The sequence below is a fragment of the Marmota marmota genome, unplaced genomic scaffold (genome assembly GCF_001458135.2).
Source record: "Marmota marmota marmota unplaced genomic scaffold, marMar, whole genome shotgun sequence".
Classification (NCBI taxonomy): Eukaryota; Metazoa; Chordata; class Mammalia; order Rodentia; family Sciuridae; genus Marmota; species Marmota marmota.
In genome coordinates this window covers 53,114,281-53,129,535 of record NW_026000026.1, presented here as the reverse complement: position 1 = coordinate 53,129,535, position 15,255 = coordinate 53,114,281, and the positions used below count along the sequence as shown (strand labels likewise).

The following is a 15,255-nucleotide window of genomic DNA, read 5'->3' as shown; positions in this document are numbered from 1 at the left end:
CTTTTTTTTTATGAAAAGAAAGGTTATTTGCAGGTAACAACTTTCTGAAGAGAACAAAGCTGGGTTGTCCAGTCCCTAACTTAGCCCATTCCATTCTAAAGTTCCAGCTCTTGACAAGTGCATCTCCACCTTTCAAAGAGAAGACACTTCAAGGTGATACCAAGAGATGTGCAAGAAAAATCACTCCCCCGCAGAAATAAGATTGTCAGTTACTCACTAAGTCTCTTTTTTACAGTAGAACATTGCACAGCCCTTGACACACTAGTGTTTATCTTAAAGTGGAGTTCCCAAACTTCCTAGATGAGATAATCCTTCTTTTCCAGGGAAGGAGCATTTACTGGAAGTAGGCACAATTGAGAAGGTCTGACCTATGCTAGACTAGCATATATAGGACCTTACAAAAATATATAAAAAACAATATTGAAAGAGCTTATAGTACAGCATCTATAGCTGGCTAATGGCTTGCAAGTAATATTAATTTGCATTTGTATTTTCCAAATTTCTTAGAATGAGTACAATATAATTTTATTAAGTTAAAGATAAGTTTTAAAGAAAGTAAAAGGAAAACTCATTTTCTTTGATTGTTCCTTTGTTCACATGGCGTAGGCTACAACCTCTGTGTAGATGACTTTACTTTTGCATTTCTAGATCTGTTTCTCCAACTTTATGGTTATGTCCAGCTGCCCATATTTCTTGAATGGTCCACTGTACTAATGGAAACCCAGCATGATGTCCTCCACTATTTTTCCTTCCCCTCTTGCCTTGTTCTCCCTCCTTCTCTGTTAAGAGTGTGATTGTTCTTAAATGCTTCTATGATAAAATCTCCTGAGCTTTTTCTTTGCCTAGTCCCAGTCTTCTATCATGTTCACTTGATTCTCCCACCAAAGTTCTCTTAGGACCACTCTTTGGCTCCAGCCTATTTTAATGAACTTAGTCCATTTTACCATTATTTAAAATGTCTAAAATACTGTTTTCATTATGTCCCTTTCCTCCTTAGAATCCTAGAGTAGCTTCTGTTTCACCCACACTTTTTCCTGCCTTCTTTCCTGGCACAATCAACAACTTTTTCTGCTCCTGTTAAGTTGGTCTCCTCACAAATCCTTAAGACTGTTTATTATTCCCTGATCTTTAATTTGTTGTTCATTCTCAACTTTAGACCTTTAGGAATGTAGTTTTCTCTCCTGCGATATCTTTGATTCTTTCCTTGGCCTTTCTGAATTCTTCATGCAAGTCATGATATGAGCACCCCCATCCCTTACACCCATCTGTGTCATACTTTCTGAAAATTATTTTCTGTTAGGTCCATATAATCTGTCTGGAAAGACATGATCCACATGCTTTATGATGTGACAGAACAGTGATATAATCAGAGGAACCTAGGGCAGCAATGAAAGCAATTTCAAAGTAATTTAAATTATTTTATAATTTAATACATAGTTAATAATATATTTAATAATTTTATTGAATTTGTTAGACATGGCATTGGGAATTCCTAGACCATCATCATATGACTTTCAAAATCTGTACTTTTAATCCATTTCTCCTACCTATATCAGCTATCGTTGTATCTCTTTACCCCAAATTATCTTTTAAAACTCCATTCTTCCCCTTAGCAACTAAAATGAACTGTTCAGGGACATACATGGGTTGGATGATGACAAACTAAAAATATATTAGCTTTATCTTTTTTGAAAAGGGAAAGCTGATAGGAGAGGTGATTGGAATAGCTAATATTATGAAGGATCTTAGTAATTAATTCCTCTATTTGTTAATATCTATTCATTGTTTCAGAAAGGATTTGAGTAAGCTTTCAATAATATTAAATAAATTAGGATAATTAATTAAAAGTAAGTAAGAAGGAAGAAAAAGATAAAGAAAAAGGACATGAAATTAAGGGTTAAAAATGTATAAATATCTATATGGACCATAACTTTGTCTATAAGTTTACTAGTAAAAATATAAAGTATATGGAAAAAACAGAGTTTTTTATGTTCCTCATAATCCTGGAAATAGAATATATAAGACTTGACTTTAGGGAATATAAGTGTATTTTCAAAGCATTATAAAATGCTACATTCATTGTCCCTAGCCGGGGGTATAGACTGACAATGTGAGTTTATTTAGATAGAGTAATCAGTTTCATACTAGATTAAAGTAAGGCATGTTGAGAATATATCAATCTCAAAGTTAATACTATGACACTATTCTGTACTTTCATATAAATATTCAAGCAAGAATACTGTCTTAGTCACTTAGAGTATATTAAATTATAATGCTTTTTATTATTTTTCAAACTTTCGTCTTCATGTGATTCTTTAAAGATTTGAAATTTTTTTTTTAGTTCTTTCTTTGCCAAGTAGGTAATAACTTCACATTGAATCCAAGAAGCATAATCAGTGTGAGTAAACAGTATTCATTTCTTTTATGAGGACAACATGATGTTTTAAATCATGGCCAGTCCAACCATAGATGTTTCTTTCAACTGTTTTGTTGTTGTTGTTGTTTTGTTTCTTTAATGCTTTTACTTAATGTAATCCTGTTTAGAGGTCATATAGCTTTCTCCTTACTGAATATATTAAGGTACCTTTGGCTCTATTAAGTATTAGGTTCACCAAAATGTATTTATTCTTTTCTTTACTAAATGCAATTTACAAAATTTCTCCATGTAAGGCATCATGATGAGTATTAACAGTGAGGGAAGAGACAGATTATGAAGTTTAGGACAAATCCCTTTTCTCAAATTTTACATATTGATGAAGAATACAGCCTTAGTTACATACTTGACAACAGTACACAATTCCATTGTCTGCTTCCTCCATCTTGAGATACTCTCCTGATTTCCTCCTGAAATAGTCTCTCAATTTCCTTCTTCCATTTTTCTTGCTGTTTCTCTTACTCCTTGTAGGTTCCTGTATTTTAATCTTGCCATTAAATATTGACTATCCTTAGTGTTCTATCATATAACCTTTTAAAAGTGGTGTTATCATTCCTGTGGCTTCCTGGATTTCCTGCGTGCCCTGTTCTATTCATATCTCTAATTTTAACCTCTACTAAGACTACAGACCTACGGGTGCCACTCATACACAAATACCTTCTGAGATTTACACTTAGAGAGTGAAGTCACCATGACCCAAACTGAACTTAGGTTATTTCCCCTCCAATCTGATTCTCTTCTATTCGTCCCTATCTTAGCTAACAATGTCCATCCAATTGTTCAACCAGAGACTTCAGAGGAAATCTGGACATCTCTTTTCTTCTCCTACATATCCAATGAATTACTAAGTCTCATTAATTTTAACTTCTAATAACTACTATCCATAACATCACTTTTGTCTTAATCCAAACCAGCATCATCTCTCTCTAACTACGGCAATTACCTACTAGCTTTCTTCCCACTGATATGTTGACCTTCATTTCTAGTATTCTCTAAACTGCAGTCAGAAGTTTCTCAAACCCAGATCTAGTTTCATAGCTCCAATTTTATCATTTTATATTTTGCCTTAAAATCCTCTCATGAATTCCCCTGTCTTTAATAAGATCTACATAGATGAGGGTCTTACGTTCCTCTCCAAATGCTTCTTTTATCCACTGCCCTGGAAACTGTTATCCACACTTTAGTATTTTTACATTTTCTTCCCATGCTACTCCTTTCTGCCACAGGATCATTGCACATATTTTTTCCATTTCCTTAAATGTCTTCCTTCTTCATCTAGTTAATGACAACTTCTTTTTGTATCTCAGCTTACATGTTGCTTCTCCAGTGAAGTTGATTCCAGAGACTACTTCACCTCTTTTTGCTACATCTTTTAAGAACATCTTTTGCTTTTCCTTCTTTGAATTTTCATAATTATAATTTTGTATGAGCATGTGCACTATATGTTTATCCCCAACTAAATTTCATAAGAATAGGTACTGTTTTTTGTTTAATGGTTTGTCTTCATGGTTGAGCACATAGAAGTCATCCAGTAAATATTATTTAAATGAATGAATAAATGAATAAATGATGAATGAATGAATGAATGAATCAGATGGGTGTCATGTTAACAAGTATAAACGTTTGATCTGAGTGGTAAAGCTCAGGCATGGGAGGTACAATTTTGATGAGAAAGTGACTGCTAGTATACTAGGGAGAGAACATCTAGAGAGGAGGACAAAGTTTGTCTGCCAACTGGTGCTGACAAGCTACTGCACAGAACTGAAGGAAGAGATGAGAGAGCCTTTACTCTGATGAGGTGCCAAGTGTTATGAAGAGCCAGTGGCCAGGGAAAAGTAACAATAGCTTTCTAACACCAAGGCTCGCAAGTGGCTGTTCCACAAGTGTGGATGAACAGCTAGATCTTAGAAGATATTTTCAAGGGGAAAGGCAGTGTCTTTGGACCATCATTAAGAGAAAATTGGCAACTTATTCAGGTACTTCATATACCTAGATATCTGAACATTTATATTTTCTTTTTCTATTGTGATTTAAAGGTATTATATAAATAATAGAAATGGAGTTAGCAATGCAATAATAAAAATTATTAAGTGTTCCCATTGGACAGATGTGACTTACATAGTTGTTAATTTTATGATCTTGCAAAGTGAATTACACTATGTGGGTTTCAGTTTTAGTTTAAATTTTGGTGAGGAAGTTGAAACATAAATGCAATACAATCTTTATTGACCTACTTGCAAGTAGCATGCAATACCGTTGTCTTCTTCCTCCATCTTGAGGCATGTTCTTCTGAGAGGGTCATGAGAATTAAATGAGTTAAAGAGCCTCCGAGGCACTTATCATATAAGTACTTACTAAACAATCCTTCATGACTGCTGGGTTAATAAAGAGTTGTGTGTTTCACAAAGTGGAAGATTTTATCAATTATCTAAGCATGTTGAAAGGACCTACTACAAGTGTGATAAAATGGAAAGAATATTGAGCTGCTTTCTCCCTGGCTCTCTGTACTTATCAGAAGTGTGATGCTTGGAGACCTTTTTTGAATTCCCTATAACAGGATATTATCTGGTGGACAGAGACTGATAATAGTCAACAGCTCCAGAAGATAACCTCTGCTTCTCAAGAGGGAAGGCTGGGTGATCCAGTGCCTTAGTGACTCAGTGCTAGATTGGGACATTGGAGAGAGCCCCAAACTGGAAGCTGAAATGTTTTATTATTTTTAAAATTAAAATTAGATGATATATATTTTTAGAAATAGAATATGCTAACTAGTGTAACATCAAAGTATGGCTCTGTGAATTTTAAATACTATCTTTGGGGGATATTTTAGAAAATAGGATCATCCCAAGAAAAAGATTGGTTTGCTAAAAATCAGGAAATCAGCATAAGTCTTCTTGGGTTGAACAACTACCTTTTACATTGTACACCACATAAGTATAGATATAGCCAACATTGAAGAAATGAGAATGTTGGCTACATTAGTGACCAAAGCTATTTTAAAAATTAAGGCAAAAAAAAAAAACCCTCGTGTGTGTGTGTGTGTGTGTGTGTGTGTGTCTCCTAATATATATACATCCTACCTCATATATATACATATATGTATATGTATATAGATATATTCTACTTAATTTCTACTTATAATAATTAAAGATTATAGAGACTTGGCTGTACTCAATATAGAGATTAAAATATATGCAAATATTTTCAATGCTAAAACTACATATCATTTTCACACTTGTGGTTAAAGTGATAAAGAAAATATTTTGAGTTTTTTCCCTCAACTTTTCTATCAGGTACTAAAATTATCTTCTTAGAAAAAAGATGACAAATTGCTTATTTTTTTTCTTAGAATGATTTTGAAGGATAAGTTATGGGAGATCAAGAGAGTGCCATAATATGAGAAGTTCTCCACTTTTGTTTTTCCCTGTTAAGGCTTTTACCCTCAGTTTCTTTTTTGTTATGCCATTACCTTTGTCCTTTGAGTCATGTAATTTATAGTCTCTGATATAAATTTGTCTTAGTAATCCATGACAAGAATCATCTGGTTGAGATCAGTAACATAGCTCTAATTTGGGAATCAGCTCTGAAATCATAAACTTGATTTTGGTCAAAAACACAGTATCTTCTATCAGGAGGTTCAAAAGAGCCAAACTTCCTCAGAAAATGCAACTTATTCACCAAATATCCTTCAGGTTGAATAGGGGAAAAAATAGAGTAATGGAAAGAACATGGGTTTTGTATTTGTGTTTTTAATATTTTTATAGTTGTAGAGGGACAGCATGCCTTTATTTAATTACTTTATTTATTTTGTGTGGTGCTGAGGATTGAAACCAGTGCCTCACACAAGCTAAGCAAGCACTCTGCCACTGAGCTACACCCCTAGACTGAACATAGATTCTGAAGTCAGAGACACCTGGGTTCACAGTCCACCAGCTACATTTATTAGCTAAATGGCCTTGGACTAATATCTTAAGATTCCTGAAACAAGGATTAGGTTGAAATGAACACTAAGTACTTTTGTGCATTTCCAAGTTAGAATTTTTTCAAGATATATACCCTGTGACAAAGATTCAAGTGAATATAGTTTATTTTCTATGTGACGACACTTTAAGGGGAATGAATAAGTGAAGAAAAGAAAGATTTGTATAATCAAACCAACTATCAAAGGAATGACTGGAACTTGAAGCATCTGGGGAATTCTGAGAACCAGTATGAAATATGCAGTTCAGAGTTATCCTACCAAAGGAACAAGGATGTTGAGGTATTGATGTACCATCTCCCATTGGTCATTGATTGAGGGCACTAACAGCCTGTCTTGCTGGAAAGAAACATAGACTGAAAGCATCTTTGCTCCTTTGTTCAGGCCAGTGTGATCTGTGAGGTAAGGGCAAAAGGATGTACGGTCATGGACATCTGCTGTGGTCCCCCCTTGCACTACTGAGATCCACTTCTTTCTCATGTTCTCAGAGACCTATTATTGATTCTTCAAGGTGGCTTTCTTTCTTTCTAAGAAAAATTTAATTAGGAAAGAGTTGGTAGGACAAGGTAGAGTACTCCCTGTGGCAGTTATTTCTGAGTCTGAAATAATATTCATCATTATATTCTTCTACAACTCTCCCATCTTCCCTTCACTATTGACCATCATATCTGCTGACTTATGCTGCTTGCCCAGGGCAGTCATTATGATCGTCATCCTCCAGGGGGTGAACTCATTAGTTTCCATTCTTTATGGAATAGAATGGCAGTTATTGCTTTCTCCTACATATGGTCATTAACAAACCTGAGAGCATCAAGAGATGCCCTGAGGAATCCCTTCAGTTACAGATACTTCTCCCTGCTTGTCTTATGCAGCAACAACCCTAGCTCTTCATGATAACTAGGTTTAATAGCCCTTGCCAATAGAGTGATTTCTTTCTTTGCCTGATAGACTTCTGACAGGAGGAACCAAAGATAACTTCATGGCAACTATGATTTTAGGTTTAGTGGAATCCTAAATGGTCTTCTGTTAGAGGTGTATATACCCTACCCCACCATGGAAACCAGGGCCTCCACTTGCACAGAGCTTCTGGGGATTAGGGGAATAAAAAGAACAAATTTCAAGAGAATCATCAAGAGCTTTAGTAAGAGGGGTCCTTACTACTTTCACCCCTTGGTTCCCAGACCTCTATAGTTTATCTTTTGAAGCCAACAATTTGTTAGTTCAAAGTAAATGTCAAATCTAGAAGAATAGTGCTCCACCACCACTGTATATTATCCCACATTGTGCTTTTAGAAGTACATTCTAATGTTTTGCTAATCTTGCAACTTCTTTGTGATACATATACGGTAGGATAAATGAATCCCATGGTCATAAAGCTTGAGCAGTAAAACTGCTCACAGTTCAAACCTGCTTCAGAGCCTTCTTTCAGGCTGGGCTTTAACAGTCAAGCTGAAAGTTAGGACTGTATGTGCTGATATAGAAGAGACTTTTTAAAAAAAGTTTTCTATTTCAGTATAAACACAAACCAAAATTTTTTAAAATTATAAACAAACTACTTGATTAATTTATATAAATATACCCGAATACAGCTAACATTTTTACAATAATTTGTTATTTTCATAAACCAGTGATGGTTGAACTCCATTACTATAGGTATTTGAAAAAAAATTTAGGCCAATCCAAGCCCCAGAAATATAGCAATTTTTAGAGTATAATCTTAACTCATTAAGTCCCAAGTTTTCAATTCTGTGAATATTTTAATGAAATTGAAATAGGTGCATTAAAAAAGATTGGAAATCATAATCTACAGCTTATTATATGATTTAGTATCATTAATACTGTTAATGATACCATTAATAATGTTAATATTATCATAATCATTTATCTATTACTTTTCTCAAAAGATCAGAATTCTAAAAACATAAATATTTATTTCAGAGTTACTATAAATGGTATATTTATTGCTCAATTTAAGTTTTTTAGGTCTTCTGTAAGTGGAATGATGGGACATAATGGGTTAATTCAACATAGTCATAAATTTGTTTTGTCTTTCAATATGAGATATATGGTTCTGTTGAACTAATACAGTTTTGTTCTCTTCTTTGTATCATAATGGAATTCAACATGTACATATTTGATACATACATATATACATATATCTAAAATTTCCCTTTCTGTCATTTTTTAAGGCTAATTTCACTTTCACAGATCCACCAGCTCAAAGGATGAGGGAACATACGCTTCTCCATATGCCCCAAACAGACTCCTCAATGCATTTTATTACTCAGAGCTTGGTGATTTAGGAATGTTTGTACTATTTTATTTTTCCTCATAGTGAGTCATTCTACTGTACATTTCAAAATTGTGATAAGTTGAAAGATCCAAGAACTGAGGTATGTTTCAACAAACAGCTTTCCATCTGGTAAATGAGAGATTTTATTTATAACCAGGTATGCAGTTACAGTGGAAAGAAATGACATTCAAATTATTTTGTTTTGTTATATGACTGAAGGGCTGAGTAAAAACACTAACCACCTCCATCCCTTCTCCATACTGCAAACAGATCAGGAAATTTGTCTACCTTAAACTCTTCAGTAGATTCAAAATCCTCACCTTGGTATATGAGGAGGACCTCCATGATCCAGTTCCAGCCTCCTTCTTCAAACTGTTTCTCCAAAATCCCCTTCTCTTCACTCCAGCCAAACTGGGGTTTTTCAGTTCTATCCTTAAGTCAGCTCTCAATTTGAGCACAACATATTGATAGGAAACATTAAAAAACAAAGTTGATTTAAATACATAACTTACTACCAACAGTTTTTCCTCCACTATCCCTCAGGGGAGCTTCTCTAAGTCAGCATTTATGGTTTATGATGGAAGTCAGGAAGAGTATTGTATCTCTTGGTACCACATTTGGAACTTCTCCAAACACCAGAACTCTCTGGGACAGTTAATCAGAACTCCTGGGATGCTCAGAACTAGTGGACTTGATTCCTCCAGCCTGAGGGTTAAATAACTTCCCTCTTCTCTCTTCACTACCCAGCCAGGGCAGGACTTTCCCTAGCTAACACAGCCTACCAAGTGCCTGAGCAGTTTGCCCGCTTCCAGTTATGTTATCAGAGCTTCATATAGAATCTGAGTCTGTCCAAATTTTAAGCACAGGCTGAAAAATTTTGTGGGTCATAAGGTATGAATTGTTCCAAATGCAAAGCCAAGCAAAGGAAGAGGTATTTTCAAACTTCTCCATTTTATATCCTCAAATTCTCTTGATTTTGTTTAATTCATACTTTTAGCAAAGCATTATTTTTTTTCTTAAAACTTTGCCTACTCATTTAGGAGCAGACAAGTCAATCAGCTAATGTTTATAGAGAGTTTAAATATGCTGAGTTTGGGAGCTTTAAGGTATATAAAATGAATATCTTCAGAGACTTGAATATGGATAGTGAAATAAAGTTTTGAAGAAATAATCAAGTGCTAAAATATGTATGCTTGTCATAAGTGTTTTAATTCAGAGTGAGACCACTGTGAAGAGAAAATTTTAGTCAAGACTTCTCAGGGGAAAAAAGTGGGAATTTTTGTTGTTGTTGTTGTTGTTGCAAATTCAAGATTGGGTAAGATTAAGATAAAGATTCAGGGTCATAGAAAATTCATTGAGTGAATGGTGTCTTAGCTCAGGCCGTTATAAAAAACAGACCATATTTCTGATAACTTAAGCAAGAGACATTTATTTCTCATAGTTATGAAGCCTGTAAGTTCAACATTAGGTTATCAGCACGGTCACATTCTGGTGAGGACCTTCTTTCAACAGCCAACTTCTGATATCTTCATGGTAGAAAAGGGCAAGGAAGTTCTTTGGCCTCTTCTATAGCGATATTAATCTCCTTCATGAAGATTCTACCCTCATGAACCAATTATATCCAAGAATCCCATCTCAAGATGTCATCTTATTGGGGTTGGGGTTTGAATTTGGGGACAACATAAACACTCAGTCCATTGCAAGTAGCAGCCAAGGCTGACCTGCATGGGCACAAAGGCCTAGAGACAGCAGATGATGCTAACTCATTCTGTTTCTACTACCTGTGTCCCCAAATGCACTGCCTACTACAATGGTTCCTAAACTTTAACATGCATCTGCTTCTCTTAGGGAGAGCTTGTTAAAATAGATTTTGCGGACCTACCTCCCAAATTTCTAGTGGAATAAGGCTTGAGAATTTGCATTTTAAACAAGTCCTCAGGTGACCCTAATGCTTCTGGTCTGGGGCCCAAGCTTAGAAAACCAGAAGTCTTGACTGTGTTGATAACTGGATGGCTCACCACTCAGTCAACAGCATCCCCTAATGTTAATACCACAAATTGTCTCTCTTAGTTATACCTTTTTGGTCTGGAGCATCCAGTCCTCTCATTCACAATTCTGCATTCCTCAAACACACTTTTCCTTCCCAATGGCACACTGTTCTCATAATCAATGTGGCCCAACTAGAGTGTTTGACTATTGCCTGCTTTGTGGTGGTTGTTGTTGCAAGTTAATTTCCCATGTTGTGACCTTCATATGATCTAAATTTTGAAATATTTTAAGATAAAAGTGAATTGTATTGTCAGTTTCCAATTTCTACTTTACTTTCTGATCTCCTGTCAATACATTGATGGGGATGTGAGGGACCTGTTTTCAATTTTCTATTCAACACTGATGATAATTTTGCAAAAAGAAGCTTATTTACCTTAGAAGTATTTCTCTTTGATGAAATTATTATCCAAGTAGATAGTAATGTTACTATTAGTAGCAGTTCTGCTGATTGCATGTTGATTTAAGATTTTACATATTACATAATTATATTATGGTTGACACTTGATAGATGCTTTGATTCCTTTAGTTTCATCAGTCATCATAGCACATAGTACATCACAATGTAGCAAAATCCCACTGGAACTTCTTTCCGTGAATAACAAAAGGAGTTAATTAATAGCACATAGTAGGCATTCATTGTGTATTTGTTGAGTGAATGAATTAATGCATTTAGAATAAGCGCATAAATAATTTCTTCTCTCCATGAAACAAAAATAGACATGGTTCTGTGAAATGTAGGCATGGTTATTTTGTATCAGTTTGAAATTTGGCAAGCTACCAAATGTTAATTTGCTTTTAGCTAGTTGAGATTAAATGTAATTCCTTCCCTGAGCAACCCGAAAGTAAGTAAGCATGAAAGCATTTTCAGACTAATCTGGGAGGAATTGACATTTAAAGGAGTTAGCATTACATCTGTACTTTAAGGCTATTAATTTCATAGATAAATTAACTTCATTACTCCATCTTTATCTTGCATTTTGAAAGGACTCCATCAGCTGGAGGACTGAAAGCGGAGGGTCAATTGAAACTGCTCTTATCCCAGCCAGGTTGTAACTGGAACCTGCTTCTGGAAACCCTACTGAGTAATGACGGTCTTTTACCAAGAATCTTGTTGCAGAGCTCAAGTGAGTATTTGTAGTTACAAGAATGTCCTCAAAAACCCACTCATTGCTTGAATGAAACTTTTTTCCCTACTGAAATTTTGGCAGAAGAATGTGAACCAACTGCATATATCGACAGGGATTAGCAGCAGGCAAACTATTGAATTGATTTACCAATCTATATAAGAATTATTTTTTTCAGGGACTCTGAATGAGGGGAAACAATATTTTTATATGACACTCTTCTATCACAACTACCATTATATAGAAGTACTTCAATAATCAGGGATTGAGATGCCTAAGGAAATTGGAAGAACACTGTTATATTTTTTAAAGCACATGCCTGAATTAGATAATAAATAAAGAGATAAAGAGGGATTGCATTAAAGCAATACTGGAAATTTTAGTGTATCTTAAAGTGTGCTTATGCAATTTATGAATAAGCAAGCTATGGCTTACTGCCATATCCATTGGCACATGGAGAAATAAATAATTTCTCCAATGGAAATTGAGGTGTAATAAAAGACTACACTTAACTAGATTTCCTTTTTTCCCTATAGATGCTATTTTAGAAAATGGCAAGTAATGTTGTGCCAATATTATATTCCATTGTGCTTCCTCTCATATATGAAGTCTTCTAACCATGTTCACATACCCTGTGCATTTCTCCTATTCTGTACCACATGTAAATCCAGATTAGTCTTATGAATAACTAGTTTCACTAGAGGTTTCCTTAATCAAAATCTTTTTTTCTCTTATTCCTCATCACCGGAAGGATTGAATCCAGATCCTGAAGCCATTGAAATATGAGCCCAGACTATTTTCCTAGCCTTTTCTTCCAGTTCTCCCTTTCACGCACTACCCACCCACTCAGCCCTTTTCCAGTCATTGTTGCTGAAGCCCCATGCATGTATTTCCTCATCACCTGTGCTCACCTGTTTTTCCCACTTAAAATCTGTTCCTCAGGAAACTTGGTCTCTGCCATTTTTCAAGGGCCAGAATACTCTCCTCATGCTGATTTCTTTTGTGTTCCAGGTCTCTGAATACTCTCCTCATGCTTATTTCTTTCTCCCTTGAACTTCACAGCATCCCCAACCTTGTCTAGTTCATCTGTCCTTAGCATTCTCTGCCTGCTATTGCTATATTTGTGTATGAATGAGGCAAACATCTCCAGGTCATCCTCTTGGTATGAAACTGAGCTTCACAGCAATCCCCTGTCCAAATTGCTCTAGTCATTTCCGGTAATCTTTGACTTCTCATATCTGCTCAGGACCAGTTCCCCAAATGCTTCTCACCCATCCACCTTCACATCCAGTTTCTCAAAAGTCATTTGGGAGAGGCACCTCTTGTGAGAATACTGCTTATTCCCTGGTGCTGTCAAAACCATAAAACCATGTGGTGCCATAGTTCACCAGAACTCCCCAGGCCTCACTGTGCTGAAGCAGAGGTGCAGAGGTTATTTCTCTTCCAAATACTGAATTTGATTTTTTCCTTTAGTCCTGAAGCAATATTGTTTGGGCCTCAAATATTTAAAATAAATAAATATTTTAAAAGGAAAAAAGTGAAAGTTTCACCTGAAAGTACTTTCCTTAGCTTCAAGTTGCAACTCCAGTCTCCTAAGGGGAAAGTGGCACTAGGAAAAATTCTTTCTCAAATAATAGCATTTTATGTACATATTTGGTGATAGGCAGGGTGTGGGCCCTTTACATTGTCATCTAATTTGATCTTATAAGCCTATAAAATTTATACTATTGTTATCTTCATGTTAAAAATAAGAACATCGAAGTTTTAGTTGAGCACGGAGGTACACACCTGTAATCTCAGCGGCTCATGAGGCTGAGGCAGGAGTACTGCAAGTTCAAAGCCAGTCTCAGCAACTTAGTGAAGCCCTAAGCAATTTAGTGAGACTGTACCTCAAAATAAAATATTAAAAGGTCTGGGGATGTGACTCAGTGGTTAAGCAGCCCTGGGTTCAATTTCTGGTACAAAAAAAAAAAAAAGAACATTGGAGTTTAGAATAAATAAAATTGGCCTTCTGTATCTACAGGTTCCATATCCGTAGATTCAACAATCACAAAGTATTCAGAAAAAAAAAAGTTTTATGTGTACTGAACATGTACAGACTTTTTTCTTGTCCCTTAAACAATAAAGACTAACAACTATTTATATACATTTACATTGTACTAGGCATTATAAGTAATCTAGTGATGATTTAAAGTATATGGGAGGATATGCATAGGTTAAATGCAAATACTGTACCGTTTTACATCAGGAACTGGAGCATCTGAAGATTTTATCCTCTGAGCTTTCAGGAAAAGTGGCTGCATGACATGGATAGTATCTTACATGACTGAGACAGTTCCTCTGATACAGTCATTGAAACTCAGAGGCATAATCCTTTAAGAGAAATGGTCTTCTTTATAACAGAGTTATCTAGAACAGACAGGAAAATCAATTGAGATCAAACCTTTTCACTGTATTGATACAGCCACTAAGGATGAAAAATTACAAATATTTAACTATGTTTTCTTACAAATGAATCCCATATTTACTTGTCAAATATATAATATCTGCCTTCTGGTATGTATACTATGATGCAGTTTTGAACAGAGTTATAGTTATCAAAGGTACCATATTGTACACCTTCATTTGTGCTTCTTTTGAATTATAATACTATATTTACTTAACCTAGTCAAATACCCATCACTTTTTACAAAGGCTATTAGGTTACATGGCTGATGTGACATTGAATTTCACTAGCTACTTCAAATAACATGAAGATGAAGTGACAGAATTTACTAATCAATTTATTGACCAACGTGTTAAGTTCCAATAATATTCCTGTCACTTTAAGTTAGAAACAAGCTACTCATGGAATCTTATTAACTATAATAAGATAGAAATTATTATGTACATTAAAATTAATTAATTTCTAGTATTTTTTTGCAAGAATTTTCTTTTCATTTGATTAAAAGTCTCAGAATTTCAGAACTCTGGTAACTTAGAAGTTTAGTCATTTTTAGGAAAGTAAAATTTTGGAGTAAAATACTCTGAATTAAGTATTTTAAGCAAACATAATCACCAGGTTCTTATGAGGAAGTTTTTCTTATAAATAATGCTTTTTTGGTCTAACTGATAAAATTTAGCTTTGCATTAAATTGCCTCAGGAATTAAGAGTACAGAGATAGTAAGTACATGTTTTTATTATACATATTTAAAACAATTTTCTTTATTTGATGGTCAATTATTGAATCCCATTAGGTATAGATTTTTTCTTGATAAATAACCATATAATGTAAAATTAAAACTATTTATTGCATAGTGAGAGTGATGTCTTTGGCTTTTGCTTTTGTTCTGTGAAAATGATTTATCAGAATTTCTTTTTTTTAATCAGCTGAAT

The 15,255-nt window shown here is 34.8% G+C and overlaps 1 protein-coding gene across 5 annotated transcripts in view; it reads left to right on the top strand.

Annotated features, from left to right (window-relative positions):
* Kiaa0825 (KIAA0825 ortholog) overlaps positions 1 to 15,255 on the top strand; it is a 382,609-nt gene that overhangs the window by 122,125 nt on the left and 245,229 nt on the right. For all 5 annotated transcript variants that reach the window (XM_048811422.1, XM_015483674.2, XM_048811424.1 and 2 more), the window contains exon 13: positions 11,740 to 11,879. In XM_048811422.1, coding sequence (XP_048667379.1) covers positions 11,740 to 11,879 — 140 coding nt within the window. The remainder of the gene's footprint in view (positions 1 to 11,739; positions 11,880 to 15,255) is intronic.